The 18,441-nt window shown below is 38.6% G+C and overlaps 1 protein-coding gene across 13 annotated transcripts in view; it reads right to left on the bottom strand.

The window, feature by feature from the left end:
- The window catches only part of CFAP61 (cilia and flagella associated protein 61), a 309,663-nt gene that overhangs the window by 217,498 nt on the left and 73,724 nt on the right, over positions 1-18,441 (bottom strand). For all 13 annotated transcript variants that reach the window (XM_058286761.1, XM_058286762.1, XM_058286763.1 and 10 more), the window contains one exon: positions 13,804-13,895. In XM_058286761.1, the coding sequence (XP_058142744.1) occupies positions 13,804-13,895 (92 nt within the window). The remainder of the gene's footprint in view (positions 1-13,803; positions 13,896-18,441) is intronic.

Below are 18,441 nucleotides of genomic sequence, written 5' to 3'. Positions count from 1 at the left end.
CCTAGGAGAGACTCACCTTAGACCCAGGGATATAAACCAATTGAAAGTGAAAGGCAGGAAAAAGATATTCTAGGAAAATAGTAACCAAAAATGAGCAAAGATAGTTATACTAATATCAGGCCAAATAGACCTTAAATGCAAAAAAAGTTATAAGAAATACAGAAGGTCATTAAATATTAATAAAGGGGACAATTCAGCAGGAAGAAATAATAGTCATAAATATCCAAGCACTTAACCAGGGTGCCCCAAAATACATGAGGCAAACCTGCATAACTGAAAGTAAATAGGAATCTCTAAAGGAATATTTGGAGACTTCAACACACCACTCACATCATTAGATAGAACAACTAGAAAGATCAATAAGGTAACAGAGAACTTGAGCAGTATGGTAAACAAGCCCAACCGAACAGCCATATACATACCACTGAAACCCAAATCAGTGCATTATACATTCTTCTCAAGTGCTCATGGATCTTTCTCCAGGACAGACCACATGTTGGGTCACAAGGCAGTCTCAATAAATACACAAAGATTGAAATTATACAAAGTACCTTCTCAGATCATAATGGAATAAAATTGGTGTAGCAGTTTGATATGGTTATGAATTCCAAAAATAGATATTGGATTATGTTTGTAATCTGGTCTGTACCTTGGCATGATTGAGTTATGATTGGGGCTTTGATTGTGATTAGGCCACGTCATTAGGGTTGTATTGGGCCATTAGGGTTGTGACTGGGCCACGTCATTAGTCACCACTCTTGGTGGGTGGGGAGTCACAGATAAAAGGCATGGCAAAGAATAAAGTTGGAGGCTTTTAATGTTGGAGTTTTGATATTGGAGTTTGATGCTGAAGACTTAAGCTGGAACCCTGGAAAGTAAGCTCACAGAGGAAAGAGAGGCCAGCCCCAGGAAGAAAGGAACCTTGAACCCAGAGAAAAGCAAGTCCCTGGAATGTAGGAACCCAGGAAGCCTGAACCCTCATAGACGTTAGCAGCTATCTTGCTCCAAATAGACTTTGGTGAGGGAAGTAACTTATGTTTTATGGCCTGGTATCTGTAAGCTCCTACCCCAAATAAATACCCTTTATAAAAACCAACCAATTTCTGGCATTTTGCATTGACATCCTTTTGGCTGACTAATACAACTAGAAATCAATAATCCAGGGGAAAGAGGGAAATTCACAAATGTGTGGAGGCTAAACAATACACTCCTAAATGATTAGTGGCTCAAAGAAGAATTTGTAAGTGCAATCAGTAAATATATTGAGATGAATGAAAATGAGAACAGAACAAAACTTATAAGATACAGCCATGGCAGTGCTGAGAGGGCAATTCATAGCCCTAAACAACTACACTAAAAATAGAAAATAGAGCTAAAATCTGAACATCTGGAGGAACCAGAAAAATAGTAAACCAAACAAAAAGCAAAAAGAAGGAAAGAAATAAAGATGAAAGTAGAAATAAAGGAAATTGAGAACCTAAAAACAACAGAGAAAATCAACAGTCAAAACTGATTCTTTGATAAGATGAGTAAAATTGACAAACCCATAGGTGGACTAACAAAGAAGAAAAAGAGAGAAAATCCTAAAAAATAAAACCAGAAATGAAAGGGGGCAAGTCCATGACTGACCCCCAGAAAGAAAAAGGATCATAAGAGGATATTTTGAGAAACTGTATGCCAACAAACTAGACAACCTAAATGAAATGGACAGATTTCTAGGAACACACAAACAACATACATTGATGCTACAAGAAATACAAGAACTTAACAAACAAATCACATTTAAAGAGAATGAATCAATGGTAAAAAATCTCCCAACAAAGAAAAATCCAAGATCACATGACCTCACAGGTGAGTTCTACAAAACATTTTAAGAAGAATCAATACCAATCCTGTTTAAACTCTTTCAAAAAGTTGAAGAGGGAAAATTATTCAACACATTTTATGAAGCCAACATCACCTTAATACCAGAGCCAGATAAAGATACTACAAGAAAATAAAATTACAGAACAATCTTTCTAATGAATATGGATGCAAAACATCCCAACAAAAAACTTCAAATAGAGGGAAACGGACTTTGGCCCAGTGGTTAGGGCGTCCATCTACCACATGGGAGGCCCGCGGTTCAAACCCCGGGCCTCCTTGACCCGTGTGGAGCTGGCCCATGCGCAGTGCTGATGCGCGCAAGGAGTGCCGTGCTACACAGGGGTGTCCCCCGCATAGGGGAGCCCCACGCGCAAGGAGTGCACCTATAAGGAGAGCCGCCCAGCGCAAAGGAGGGAGCAGCCTGCCGAGTAATGGTGCCGCCCACACTTCCCGTGCCGCTGACGACAACAGAAGCAGACAAAGAAACAAGACGCAGCAAAAAGACACAGAAAACAGACAACCGGGGGAGGGGAGGAGAATTAAATAAAATAAAAAATAAATCTTTAAAAAAAAAAAAAAAAACTTCAAATAGAATCCAACAGCATATAAAAAAATTATGCACCATGACCAAGTGGAATTTATTCCTGCTATCAAGGGTGGTTCAACATTAGAAAATCAGTTAACATAACACACCACATTAACAAATTGAAGGGAAAAAAAATACATGATCATCTCAACTGATGCAGTGTGATAAAGGGCATATATGAAAAACCCATAGCCAACATCATACTTAAGGGGGGAAAGTTGAAAACTTGCCCTCTAAGAACAGCAACAAGACAAGGATGCCCACTGTCACCACTATTATTCAACATTGGGCTAGACGTTGTAGGTAGAACAAGTAGACAAGAGAAAAAATAACTTCAAGATGACATGATCCCATATTTAGAAAATTCTGAAGTACCATGATAAAGCTATTTGAATAAACAAGTTCAGCAAAGTGTCAGGATACAAGATCAACAAGCAAAATTCAGTACTATTTCTGTACACTAGTATTGAAAAATCGGAGGAGAAAATCAGGAAAAAATTCCCTTTATAACAGCAACAAAAAGATACAAATTCCTATGAATCAATTTAACCAGAGAGGTACAGGATCTATAATTTAGAAAACTACAAAAAAATACTAAAAGCAATCAAAGAGGACTTAAACAAATGGAAAGATATTCCATGTTCAGGGATTGGAAGACTAAATATTGTGAAGATGTCAATCCTACCCAAACTGATTTATAGATTCAATCAAAATTTCAATGGCCTACTTTACAGAAATAGGTAAGGCAATTACCAAATTCATTTCAAAGGAAGAGTGCAACTGAATAGCTAAAAGCATTTTAAAAAAGAAGAGAGATGTGGGAGAACTTTCACTGCCTTACCTTAAATATATTACAAAGCTACAGTGGTCAAAACAGAATGGTGATGTCCTCTCCACCTCTAGATCAAGAGGGGGCTTAGATTCCACATGGATGATGGATGCAATTCCTCTGCTTGCAGTTGTAGGTGCTCATGATTCCCTGGTGTGGTGGCTGACCATCTTCACCTCCCTGTTAACTGACCTGGGTAAGACCAATGAGCCAGAGAGTAGGAGTTGCCACTCTGCTGAGGCTCAGGGCCCAGCTGGCACATGGGTGGCCCAGAGATTCAAGACTTCTGGGTATGGAACATCCCTAGTGCCAACCACAGGTTCAATAAAAGTGACAGAAGAGGCATATGTAGAAAAGTCACATCTGAGTCCAGCTCCAGCACCCTCAGGAGCACAAATTTCAAAGTAGGGCCCTCTTCCATGGCACAGAACTCCAAATCCATCTGCCATAACCAAATACCCTGTGGGTCTCCATAGCCTTCAGGAGAACCAGTACCTAGTATTGTATCTACTTTGGCTTTTTCTGGGGTCCTGCTGAGGTGTGCATAAGTGCAACCCCTCTGATGATTTCCCGACTCTTTTTGGAAGACTCTTAGCCATATAAACTCATTTGTCTTTGCCATTTCCTCTTTTTATTCAAGGTCTAAAAGCAGTTTTTAACACTTGATCCAACATGTAGGCTTAGATATTCTGCTGGTCTGAGTTGACCCTTTTATTCAAGGTCTCTTTCTAGTTGCTTCTTCAGTTAGTGATTGGTAGTAATCCCTTGGTGCCAGGGAGGCTCATCCCCAGGAGTCATGTCCAACATTGGGAGGAAGGTAATGCATTTACATACTGAGTTTGGTTAGAGAGTGGCCACATTTGAGCAACATGGAGGCTCTCAGGAGGTAACTCTTAGGCACCCTACAGCTCTGAGCCTAGTTCATATTTCAGGCACACAAGCTCCTAAGCATAGTCATCAGTATCAAGGGCTCATTATTGGACCATTGTTCCTTGCTGATCTTTGCCGTTGCACTTGTGGGATTATTGTTGTTCTATTGGGGAATGTGACAGAGCTTCCCTGGGTGGGAACTCAGCACTCCCTCAGTTGATGTTTGTAACTGAAACTACTATAAAAATACCCAACATATATCATAACATATTTATGTCCCCTATATACATGCCCTGGAGAACTCCCCACCACCCATGTGACCCCCATCAATAATATCCCACACCAGAGTTCCTCCCATGCCATAGTTGAACCACTCTGTGATCCAAAACTTCTTCAACAATGAATCCTAATATATTGCCAAATTCAATTAATAGGAAATTGAAATATAGTGATGGGTTTAAAGTTTAGAAATAGAATACATAGTAATTTAGAAATACTAAAATAAAGTAAAAATAAATTGGTGTACTAATAAAATGAAAAATATTATAAAGCTTTGTTTCTAACATTTTGCCTTTCATCACTGTAATAGGTGTTGCCCTGTATGTACAGTGGCAAGGCACTTTCATTTCTTCCTCAGTTGTCTACATCCTTTCTTTCTTTCTTTCTTTCTTTTTTTTCCCTAACTTTTAATTTTGTCTTTAAAAAAGTTTTGGATCACAGTAATTCATATACACAATATAAAGGACTCCCAGATATCCAACATCAAACTCTTTTCCCCTTTCCGCAGCAATGATCTCTTTACATGTTCATGTTATATTTACTGCAGGTGATGTACACATTTTGAAACATAGCTATCAAACATGGTCCATTTTGGTTTTCATTATTGTTTATATTTTAGACTGTACAAATTTCTAAATTTTTAGTTTTCTTATGTTTTACATTATGGTTTACATTTTAGTTTATAGACTTTTACACACTTTAGATGTAAGTTAACATGTCCTGTTTCCATCATTGCATGATCTTGTGGAGCACTTCCATTGAACTATTATCTATGTAGTGCAGCAGGGCCCCAAAATGTGTTCACTGACTGCAATGAGTGTGCCACAATGACGGGGGAGGTTGTTGGTGTAGGAGGAGTAGGGTGGGGGGGTTGGGGGTATATGGGAACCTCTTATATTTTTTAATGTAACATTTTTTATGTGATGTATATATCTTCAAAAATATATAATTTACAAAAATGATGTGGTGGTGGGGGGTGGGGAGTGGGTTATATGGGAAAAAATAAAGGAAAAAAAAAAAAAACCAAACCAGAATGGTATCAGCATAATGACAGACACATTGATCAGGGGAATAGAACAAGAGTCCAGAAACAAACCCACACCTCTATGGTCAACTGGTTTTTGACAAACCTACCAAGTCCACATTACTGGGACAAAACAGTCTCTTCAACAAATGGTATTGGGAGAACTGGATATCCAGAACCAAAAGAATGCAAGAGGACCCCTATTTCACTCCCTATACAAGAATCAACTCAAAAGAGATCTAAGACCTAAATATGAGAGGCAGGACCATTAAAACTACTAGAATAAAATGTAGGAAAACATCTTCAAGATCTTGTGGTAGGTAGTAGTTTCTTGGACCTTACACCCAAAGCACAAGCAACAAAAGAAAATATAAATAAATGGGTCCTCCTCAAAATTAAACACTTCTTCATCTCAAAGGACTTTATCAAAAGGGTGAAAAGGCAGTCACTCAATGGGAGAAAACATTTGGAAATGGTATGGCCACTGTGGAAGACTGTTTGGCAGTTCATAAGGAAGTTGAATATGAACTTGCCTGGTGACCCGGCAATACCACTACAAGGTATATACCCAGAAGAACGGAGAGCAGTGACACAGACATCTGTACACTGATGTTCAGAGCAGCATTATTCACAACTGCTAAAAGATGGAAACAAGCCAGGTGTCTATCAACCAATGAATGGATAAACAAATTGAGGTGTATACACATGACGGAATATTATGCAGCAGTAAGAATAAATGAAGTTGTGAAGCATGTAACAACATGGATGAACCTAGAGGACATTATGTTGAGTGAAGCAAGCCAGAAACGAAAGGACAAATACTATATGATTATGCTTTTATGAACTAAATATATTGTGTAAACTCATAGAAGTAATGACTAGAATATAGGGCACCAGAAAATAGAATGAGGGTAGAGAATAGAAAGCTGAGGGTTAATCTGTGCAGAATTGGTAAAAAGATTGTTTGTTAATTTTTAGAAAGGAATCGCAAAGGTGAAAGTACATCATGATGTTTTTAGCTAGCAGTGATACTACATGGGTATGACAGTGGTTCAAAGGGAAAGGCTAAGATCATGTATATTACTAGAAGGAAAGCTAAAAAATGTAACATGGGACTACAGAGCACAGTGAAACCTCATGTGAAATACAAATATGGGTAATATTGCAGATATATGGCTGTTTTTCTCTGAAACTGAACAAATGTATGTTAATGTTACAAGACGTTAATATCAGGCAAAAATACCACCAAAGCAAACTATGGACAGGAGTATATAGTAATATATTAATAATCTTCCAGTAAGGGTTAAAAATGTAAATATACTGAGGAAAGAAACTAGACACAAGGTACTACATATTTCTGGACTCCATCTATACAAAATACAAATACAAATAAACTAGAGAGACAGAAACAGAATAGCAGCTATGTACACCAGGGGAAGTGTAGAGAGATTGAGAGGTGAGGAATTTTTGTTCATGTTTATTTGTCTGTTTTTTGTTTATTATTATTATTGGAACAATGAAAATGCTCTGATGATGATTGAATTCATGAATGTACAACTATGTGATTATACCAAAAACCATCAATTGTACACTTTGGATTAGGGGTTCTTAACCAGGGGTTTTGTAGTTTTCTGAAATTTGAATGATTTCAGGGTATCTGTGAGCTTAAATGAAAAAAAATCAACCTATTATTATTTTCTCTGACCTCAAACTGAAATCTAGCATTTCCTGCACTTATGAATGTATGCAATAAATAAATTACAGTAGTATTCAATTCATCTGACTGGCTAAGGGGTCCATGGAACAAAAAATGTTAAGAACCCCTACTTTGGATAGTCTGTATGGTTTATTATTATGTATTAATAAAATTGATTTTTAAAAAAAATAATTCATTCCTTTTTATTGCTGGGGAGTATTCCATGGTATGGATATACCATATTTTCTCTACATCCTAAGCATCATTGGGAATGTTTAATTTTTTATTTTTATCATTCTGATAGATGTGCAGTTTTAATTTGCATTTCCCCAATGACTATTGAAGTTGAGCATCAATTCATGTCTTTCATCTTCTTTTGGAAAGTGTCTGCTCAAACCTTTTGCCCATATTGTATTAGGTTGCCTATTTCTTATTGTATTTTGAATTATTTTTAGTATATTCTAGAAACAAGTACCTCTCATACCTCCAGTATAATTTTATCAGGTATTTGATTTGCAAATATTTTCTCTCAATTTGTGGTTTGTCTTTTCATTCTCTGTGTCTTTCAAAAGAAATTGTTAATTTCTATGAAATCTAATTTATCAATTTTTCCTTTTCTTTATTGTGCTTTTGAGGGTGTATCTAAGAAATCTTAGGTCATGAAAATTTTGCTTATGTTTATTTTCTTCTAGAAATTGTATAGTTTTAGGTTTTACATTTAGGTCTATGATCTCTTTAGAGTTAATGTGCATATGCATGCATATGGTATGAAGTATGGTTTGAGCTCTTTTCTAATTTTTCCACATGTATAGCTAATCAGCACCATTTGTTGAAAAAGCTATCCTTTATCCACTAAATTGCTATAAGCTTTTATCAAAAAATCATTTGTCTATAAATGTTGAATCTATTTCTGGATCTTTAAATTCTGTTCCATTACTCTATTTGTTGACTTTGACAGTTCTACAATGTCTTTATTATTAGAACTTCATAATGTCTTAAAATCAGTTAGTGTTAGTCCTCTGACTTTTTCAGAGAAGTTTTGGCTATTCTAGGTTCTTTTCATTTCTATATGGGGTTTTGGAATCAGCTTTTCCATTTCTACAAAAATTCCTGCTGGAATTTTGATGGGGACTGCATTGAATCTAGAGATGAAGTTGGGGACAATTGACATCTTAACAATATGGAGTCTTCCAACCCATGAACATGATTTGTATCTCCCTTTATTTACATCTTCTTTAATATGTCTCAGAAATGCTATGTAGTTTTCAGTGTACAGGTTGTGAACATCTTTTGTCAGATTTATCTCTAAGTATTTCATATAGTAATATGGTTGTATTTATTTCAATTTCTGATGTTCACTACTGATTTATTTTATAGATTAATTTTGTATATACTCAATGACCTTGCCAAGATTACACACTAGGTCTATAAGTTTTTTTGTAGATTCCATTAGGTTTTCTACATAATCATGTTGTCTGTGAAGAAAAGATAGTTTTAATTCTTCCTTTCCAATCTAGATATCTTTTATTTCTTTTTGCACTGGCTCAAATATCCAGTGCAATTTTGAATAGAAGTGGTGAGGACAGGCAACCTTCTCTTGTTTCTGACTCCTAAGGGAACACATTCCATCTTTTGCCATTAAATATGATTTAAGCTGTAGTTTTTCACAGAAAACGTTAATAAAGTTGAGGAAATTCTTTTCTATTCCTAGTTTTCTGTAAATTTTATGAGGAACTGGCATTGAATTTTCAAAGGGTTTTTCTGCATCTATGAGATAAACATACAGTTTTTCTTTTTTAATTTATCAGTATAATCGATTATATTGGTTGCATTCAAATATTAACCAACCTTGTATTCCCAGGATAAACCCTACTGTTCATGAGGGATATTGGTCTGTAGTTTTATTTCTTATAATGTTTTTGTGTGTTGAGAGAACATACTTTAGAAGACTTGAATCCTTTTAAATTTATTGAGACTTATTTTATAGCCCATGTTATGATCTATTTCGGTAAATGTTCCATGTGCACTTGAAAAGAACAGATATTCTGCTGCTGTTACCTGGAGTGTTCTTTATCATCTTAATCAAGTTGATTACTCAAGTTGATTATATAGAACATTAATCCTTACTGATTTTCTATCTACTTGTTCAAGCAATTACTGAGAGGGATATTGAAATCTTTGACTCTAATTATGGATTAGTCTATTTCTCCTTGCAGTTCTCTGTTTTTCCTTCATGTATTTTGAAGTTTTACTATTAGGGGCATAAACATTTAAGGCTGTTAGTCCTGTTGACATCCTTTATCCCTCATAATATTCTCTATTCTGAAACCTACTTTGTCTGATATTAATAAAGTCATTCCAACTTTCTTTTGATTAGTGTTCTCATGGTGTATCTTTTTCCATCCTTTTAATTTTCACCTATTGTTTATTTATATTTAAAGTGCATTTCTGTAGGCACATGTAAATGAGCCTTGCTCTTTAAAATCAATCTAACAATCTCTGCTCTTTAATTGGGATATTTAGACTATTTATATATAACGTGATTCTAGATATGGTTAGGGTTAAGTCATTTTCCTGCTATAAATTTTCTCTTTGTCCTGCCTGTTCTTTTTCCCTTTTTTTTCCCTTTTTCTTTCTTTTGGATTGAGTAATTTTCATTATTCCATTTTATCTCTTGTGCAGATTTATGAGCTATAATTCTGAATTTCATTTGTTCCTTTAAAGGTATTTTCAAGGGCTAATAGTACACATCCTTAACTTATTGCAAATTATCATCAGATGATATTATACCACTTCAGGCATACTATAAGAACCTTACAATAGTATACTTACATTTCTCCTCTCCCAGTTCTTTGTGCTGTTTTTCTTTTTTCCTTATTTCTCCCCCCTCTTAACCCCCCTCTGTTGTCTGCTCTCTGTGTCCATTTGCTGTGTGTTGTTCTTCTGTGTCTGATGTATTCTCATTAGGCAGCTCTGGGAACCCATCCTGGGACCTTCCAGAGTGGGAGAGAGGTGATCATTCTCTTGCTCCACCTCAGCTCCCTAGGTCGCTGCATCTCATATTGTCTCTTCTCTGTCTCTCTTTGTTGTTGTTGCATTATCTTGCTGCATCAGCTCTCCATGTGGGCAGCACCACTCCTGGGCAGTCTGCTTTCCTGCGTGGGGCTACACTCCTTGCACAGAGTCCACTCCTTGCACAGGGGGCACCCCTGTGCAGGGCGACACTCCTTTTGGGTGGCAGCACTCCATGTGGGCCAGGTCACCACATAGGCCAGGAAGTCCTAGGTATCGAAACCTGGACCTCCTATATGGTAGGTGGAAGCTTGATACATTGAGCCATATCCACTTCCCTATGCTATTCTTGTCATACATTTTATTTTCACATATGTTATAAACATATAAACAATGTTTTTTATCTTTGTTAAACAATTATCTTTTAAAGTGATTTAATAGGAACAAAATCTTATATAGTTACCCATTATGTTGCCATTTCCAGTGTTCTTCATTCCTTTGTTTAGATACATAACCCCATCTGGTATCATTGTCCTTCTGCTTGAAGGACTTCTTTTAACATTTCTTGTAGTGTGGGTCTGCTGGTGATAAATTCTTTTAGATTTTTGTGAAAATTTAAAAGACTTTATTTTGCCTTTATTTTAAAAACTTATTCACTGGTGTACAATTCTAAGTTTCCAGGTTTATCGCAATTCTTTCAGGATGTGACTGACTCCACTGTAATCTTGTTTGCATTGTTTCCAACAAGAAATCTGCTGTCATCCTTACCTTTGTTCCTCTATCAGCAACTTGTCTTTTTTCCTCTGGCTGCTTGCAGGATTTTCTCTTTATCACAGATTTTCCACTATTTGATTACGATGAGCTTTGGTGTAGTATTCTTTGTTTTTTTTTGTGTTTGGGATTTGTTGATCTTCTATCTGTGAATTTATTTTTTCATCAAATTTGGATATTTGTCAGTCATTATTTCTTCACATATTTTTCTGTCTCAACCTCTCCTTTTTTTTTGGTAGACCCCAATCACACATATATTAGATGCTTGAAGTTATCCCATAGCTCACTGATATACTGATCTTTTTAAAATTCTGATATCTGTGTTTCAAGTTCATTAATCTTTTCTTTTGCAATGTTTAATCAGTCCTTAGTCCTGTTCAGTATAATTTTCATCTCATGCAGTGTAGTTTTGATTTCTAGAAGTCTTATTTGGAAGTTTTTTTATACCTTCTCTATGTTTCCTTAACTTTGGAACATATGGAATATAGTTAAAATAACCATTTTAATATTCTTATCCACCAATCCAAAATCTGGCATAGATCTGGGTTGGTTTCAACGGATTGATTTCTCTTCATTCTATGAGTTATATATTCCTAGTTTTTTGAATACCCAGTAATTTTTTCATTGACTTCTAAACACTGTGATTTTTACTTAGTTGGGTGCTGGACAAATCTGTATTCCTATAATATTCTTGAAATTTATTCTGGACTCAGTTAAGATACTTCAAAAGTTAGATCCTTTTGGTTCGTGCTTTAAAGATTTGTTAGATGAGACCAGAGGAGTGCTCTGTCTAGAGTGAATTTTTCCTCACTACTGAGACAAGATTATTCTGTGTACTCTCCCAGTGTTTTATGAATTCTGAGGTGTTCCATTCTGACCAGTGGAAACAGGCACTATTTCCAGTCTTGTATGAGCACTGGGCACTGTTCATTCTAATCATTTCGGGTGGTTCTCTCCTCAACCTGACCTCAAGTAGTTTCCTCACATGCTTGTGCTAATCAGTACTCATCTGAATACTTGAGAGTAAGCCCCTGCTGATCTCTGAATTCTCTCTTTGAGTAGTTCTCTCCAATCTGGTACTCTGTCCATCAATTGTAGGGGCTTTAGCCTCCCTTTCTCCCTCCCTGTGCTGCAGTCAGGAAACTCTCTCAAGGCACTCAGCTGGGGCCATGGTAGAACTCACCTGGTTAGTTTCCCATCTCTCAGGCATCACTGTCCTCTAACGCCTAAGGTTCAACAGCTTGTAAACCACTGTTTCATGTATTAATATTTTGGTCTCTTTTTGGTTGTTTCAGGCAGGAAGATTAATCCAGTTTCTATAACTCCATCTGAGCCAGAAGTGGGAGTCCTTTGCATTAAGTTTTTCTTTTTTAATTAATTCCATTCATCAGTTTCATTTTCCTTTATCTAGTCCATGTTGCACAATCTGCTTTAAATGGTTCAGTGTTCCCTCAGTCCTGTCCTCTGGGGTGTTGTCCATCCTCCTTTCCATACTGAGAATTAAGGACTTCCCCTCTTCCAGCCATGCCATAACCTTCTTGAAGGCTGGTGCTGTGTTTTGTCTTGTGGGTAGCCCAGAACCTAGAAGAGTGCCTGACCATAGTGAGCACCTCATCTCCATGCAAAAAGTAAATCAGCACTTGATACATGAACCTCAACCAGCTACAGATGGGGTCCTTTTATGATCTAGGGGATCAGGATACATTTTTCCACAGAAATAATGTGAAAATTAGGATGGACAATGCTGATGGCCTAGTGCTAAGGTTCCAGCCCCCTCCTCCCTTTTCTTCTTTTCAAGAATGTCTTTGCATGAGTTGATGGGCAAGGGGAACATTGGTTTGTTGGAGAGAGGAAAGGAGATAAAAGGAGAGGAGGGGGCTGGCATCCCAGAAGGAACAGCACAGCCCCTGTACTGGACAAATGGGTTCTGAGCCCAGTGGGTTGGAGGAGTCAGTAGGACCAGAAGCAGAAACATGCCTTGAGATTCTGGCAACACACAGCACTGATTTAGGACCAGGCTGACGAAATTAGCATAAGAGTGAGCCCCTACTCCCCACTCTTGCCCCAGCCCCTTGGTGAGGCCTTCTGAAGAGGTATTGAGCCTGAGTGACTTTGTCCTTGAGGACGTATCCTTAGGGCCTGCAGAAGAATGTGAGGACCCAGATCTCAGGAAATAAGGGCATTTGTATGACTGTGAACTCACTGGTGCTCAGAGGCTGGCAGAGATGGCGGAATTCCTGGATCCGCTCACGGAATCCTATTTAATCTATAATGAGGCGGTTCTAGACCTCTTTGGTGTGGGTTTACCCCCTCTTTATAAAGGTTAGGGCAACAGTGGCAGAACGCACAGAACTCTGTAAGCCCTGTGCTGGCAGCAGTTGGGTGCAGGGGAAGCTCCTGCTGAAGTTAGGCAAAGAGAGCAAGGGTCAGCTGGTCTCCCGCCTGTCAGGGTGGGAGTTTCTGTAGCGGGCAGGGGTCCAACTGGGGCAGGAGGGGAACTGCTGTCTCATCTGAGTACATGGAAGCTGTGTCAATCTCCTAACAGCCTTTAAAATGCACAGCTTTATCAGCCTGAGGCTCCTGAAATCAGGGAATGGGTGGGGAAGAAGGTAGGAAGGGGATGAAATTCCGTTCTGACCAGCATTCTTGAACCTAGCAGCCAGGCTTTAATTTGCCTGTTATAAACAGGAGGCCTCTGTTTCCAGCTGAGCCTGCTGGACCCTCAAGCTTGGTACCAGGCATGCTTTTTCTGCATCAGACGGGAGAACTTCCCAGCAATGAGCTGGGCACCAAGGAAATGCGTGATGACATCACAAGTCGTTCCCAGGTCCTCTGTGGTACCCTGAGTGTGGGTAAGTGGTTCTCCTTACCTGGATGCATTCCCTGGTGTCTGGGGTGTCAGGTTCCTGTGGCTCCTCGACAGTTTTTTGGGAAGCCTGGCTGCTAGTCTTGAGTGCAGCGTCTTTGAGAGGAAGAGTGGAACAAGGACAGAAAATAGATAAATATCTGCACAACAGGAAACTGGAGACAGTGTGATGATATGGTTTCACATAACAGTGGACTTAAAGGGTAATATTCAGAGGGCATCACCACGAGGTGGGAGAGCCGGGTATCTGTAGACCACCCTGATTCTGACCCCATTGGAGGGATGCCAGACAAGAGCCTGGACAGCTCTGGGCCCAGCTGCCTTATCTACTTAATGGAGATAAAATTTCACCTGCCTTGACATATGTCACTATTGCAGGGTGTTGGGAATGTGGAGAAGCATGGGAAAAATACAATTGGTGTGACCTATGGACTGTGGTTAACAGCATTACTGAAATATTCTTGCATTAGTGTCAAAGATGTACTGTGTTGATAATGAGGTGGTATAGAAAAAGTGTGCCAGATGTATGCTATGGACCATGGTTGGTGGTAACAGTCTGATGATATTACCTCATAATCTGTAACAAATGTGCCACTACGGTGTGGTGTGTTGGTGAAGGGGTTCTACACATGTGCATGATTGTTTTGTAAGTTCACAACTTCTGCAACAAAAATATATTTTAAAAAATAATAGTAGGGTGGGTTGTAAGATATGGACTATAGTTAGAAGTAAGATTTTGACAATATTCTTTCATCATTTGAAACAAATGTCTCACAACAATGCAAGATGCTGGTGGTGGGGTGATGTATGGGACCCCTGTATGACAGGCCTGTTTGTTTTATAAGTTCACAACTTTACTATACATTTACTGTTTATGTATGTTCATTATGAATGATATACTTCAGTAAAATTTCTTTAAAAAATTCTCCTTGACCCCAGTGGGAGCCAGGAAGACAAAGCGACTGGCTTACCCTGAGCCCAGGAGGCAGGAGGCCCTGGATGTTCAGCAGTTATTCTGCAATGTGACAATTTCACAGTGACCCCCTTTGAAGTTTACCAACAACTGGGTATAAACCTTCTGAAGGGTGGGCTTCGAAATGATTTTAAAACAGCGAGGAAAAAACCCCCAGAACACAGCTAGCTTTGGCCCCGCGATCCGAATGCAGAGGATTATGTTAGTGAGAGGGCAGTTTCCTCCTTGTTTGAAAATATTGTAGACGTGTGGCCTGACAGTGGCCACTATTTTCCCTTTTCTATTTTCTAAGCAAGGAGAACTGGAACTGAATATTTATTGTTTTAATATATTCTGAAAAGTCAATAATCAGGGTGGATTTATGAATTTTTAAACTTCATTCGAAATTACAGTAGAAAAGAACAATTTCTCATTTTGTTGAGAATGGCCTTTCCTCCCTCCTCCTCCTCTTTCCTTTTCTTCTTCTTTGGCAGAACAGTCCACGCCTAAGGCGGGCACTTGGGAGAGCCGTCCCTCAGGAGTGCCTGCCAGCCACAGCCACCATCCTTCTTTCCGGTCCACCCAGCGCTCACTGGGAAAGGGTTTCTGAGCCAGAACGTTCACTCTCGGTCCCTGGGGCTTAGCTCGGAGCAGCCTTTAGGTGCACTGCCCTGGTGTGAAGTGCCACCACAGGTGCAGGGGGCAGCTTAACCTGCTAGGGGCTACAGGGATGCTGCTGCCGGTGCAGAAAAGGGCTCTCTGCCCTCTCGTTCTGAACCATCACAGTGAGCACCATGGGACGAGGTGGCCTGGGGTCTTCGGCTTCCTCCTTTTCTACCATGGATCGGAAAACAATGGCCCTGCAGATACCACTCAGCCCCAAGGCACCAGATTACTCACGTCCTAGTTCTGGCAGAGACGTGGGCATGAAATAGGCTGAAATCCTAAGTGAAAAATCAGATGTCCATGGAGGGATCAAGGTCGTAGGTGAAGAGGCACATGATGCTGAGGGCCCAAAGAACCACACGCCAGTGTGCAGGAAGCTCTTTGGGCAGGAAGAGAAAAAGGTCCCGAGAAAAGAGGAGCAAAGGACTTAGATTCCCTCTGCTGAAGGACGATGCTTCAGGGAGAAGAAAATGCATCACACCTCTAGGTCCTGAATATTATCCTACACCTTGCAAGGTTTTCCAGAGAGTCTGTATGGTCTCCAATGCTCTCAGGACAACAAGAACATCAGGCTTTTGGGGCTAATTTACTTTGTTATTGAGATCTATCAGACACAGTAAAGCACACAGCTCAGCAAATTTCTATGTATGTCTACCCCAGTGTAACAATCACATAGATATATTTACAAAAACATTTCCAGAAGGTTCTTTCATGCCCATCCAGTCAATTTTCCTGCTCAAAGATATCGCCTACTCTGACTTCTACTATCATTGATCAGTTTTGCCAGGAGCAAACTTGAATGAAAAAATGCTTGTTCCTAAGTTTCATTTTTACAAAAAAGATGGTCTTTTCTTATTTAAGTTTTAAATGTGAAGAGCTACAGAAAACATGACTAAAAGAAAGCCAGACCTTTACTCTGCAAGTATTTCCTTTAAAATTAGGAAAAAAATTACTAAAATGTAAAAAATCTTAAAGAAGGGAGAAGACTTGCCATGAACTAATAATCCCGGTGACTTAACTCTTCGACAGTCTAATGTTCATGAGGCAATTATCAACTACAATTACTAATTGTCTTGGCTAAACTGTCGTGGGGTGTTGCAGTTGATTACCAGACAGCTGCCACGCCAGTCCCCAGACATGGCTGCATTTCAGAACTGGGTGATGTGATGCCGTGTCTCTCTTCCCTGTGTCCCTGGGGTTTTGTGAGATTTAATGAGCTAATGCTCATGATGTGCCCTGAGACCCTCAAGTGTGAGGTGCTCTTCCAGGGGAAAGTCGAGGCAGCAGTATTATGTAACAGACAACTAAAAACACGATGGAGGCTGTAAAATTTAATTGTTATTTTATCGCTTATTACCTAAGTCGTTTGGAAGTCACAAACTAGTGGTTTATTCCAGTGGGAGTGAAGGCCCAATTTTCTAGGAGTTTCTCTCTAAGTGGGGCTGCTTATCTGACCGCTGGAGGTACAGGGACCTTACCCATCCCGGCTCCTACTTAGGAGTTGCATGTAATGCTGCATTTACAATTTTGCATTCTTTTTCTTAAAGAAGGCCCCCAAATTGTAGACTTTAGGTCCCACAAGACCTACACCTGTTCTGTTATTTAGCTAATAAGAATAATACATAGGGAAAGCAAAATAATGCATTTTGAAGGCTATAGGAATAAATAATAATATATGGTCTCCTGTTTTTTACATTTCTTTTAAATATTGATAAAAAATCTGAACAAGATTTTTTTTGGTAAATAAATGAACCAAATCTACAAAGGTATATATATTGAGGAATAGGCAACAAAATTTTAAGAAAGAAGAACAGAAAGAGTACCATTTTCCTACTGCTATAGTATAAAGCCATAGTTATTAAAACAGTGGGTTACTGAAGTAGGATTAGTACAGAGCCAGACAGTTAAGAAATGCTGATACATGGTAAAAGTGGCATTTCAAGTTGGCAGGTAAAGAATAAACTATACAATAAATAGTCCTGGCTAACCACATTAGAAAAAATAAATTTGGGTCCCTATCTCATACCATATACAAAAATCAATTGCAGATAGATTAACAGCCTTAAGGTTTAAGAGGAAAAAAACCTGAAATTACTAGAAGAAAACAGAATAGACTAACTCTCTGACCCTGGGAGTAGGGAAATCTATTCTAATAAATGCAAAGAGCAGAAGACATAAGAGAAAAATATTAACATATTTGATTTTACCAAAATTTAAAAGCTTTGTCCGAAAAAAGCACCCTATAAAAAGTTAGAAAATAAGTAGATAAATGGGAGAAACAACCCCAAAAGGCTACAGAAATGGAGAGTAAACGTAAGCAACCAACACACATGTGTAAAGATTCAACTGTGAAAGTGTTCAGAGAAATAAAATTAAAAACCATGATATCTCCTTTCACAGCTACAATATGGGCAAAAGTTAAAAACAGGGAGTGGATTTTGCTCAAGTGGTTGAGTGCCTGTTTTCCATGTACGAGATCCCACATTCCATTCCCACTACCTCCTAAGAACAAAAACAAAAGAAGCAAACAAATGAAAAAACCAACTCAAGAATCAATGTGGCTCAGTGGTTTAGCACCAGCTTCCCACATACAAGATCCACATTCAATCCCCAGCCTGGTACCTGAAAAAATCAACAACAACAAAAACACCCTGGCGGTACTAAGTAGTGGGAAACTGGGAAAGGCTCTGGAAGAGGGCCACTGGCAGGGCCATGTGTGGGGGCAACTGGATTATTTCCTAGCCCAGCAAATACAATTCTGGAGTAAGCCTGAAGAAACTCTTATGAAGGGCCCAGGGAGACATGTGTAAAGATGCTTATAGCAGCACTTTTTGCAATAACAAAATAGCTAAAATAATTTAAATAGCCATCCAAGGACAAATAAAATATACTACCTTCCAAATACTATACAGAAGGTAAAAGGATATCCTTGACTTATGTAAATATATGATTAGATCTCGAAAGAAGTTGAGTGAAGCAAATTCCAAAACATTATAATACCCCCATGACAACTTTTATGTAAAA

This window comes from Dasypus novemcinctus, chromosome 24 (genome assembly GCF_030445035.2).
Source record: "Dasypus novemcinctus isolate mDasNov1 chromosome 24, mDasNov1.1.hap2, whole genome shotgun sequence".
Taxonomy (NCBI): domain Eukaryota; kingdom Metazoa; phylum Chordata; class Mammalia; order Cingulata; family Dasypodidae; genus Dasypus; species Dasypus novemcinctus.
Note: the sequence above shows the minus strand (reverse complement) of the source record. Positions and strands in the feature narration are given on the sequence as shown.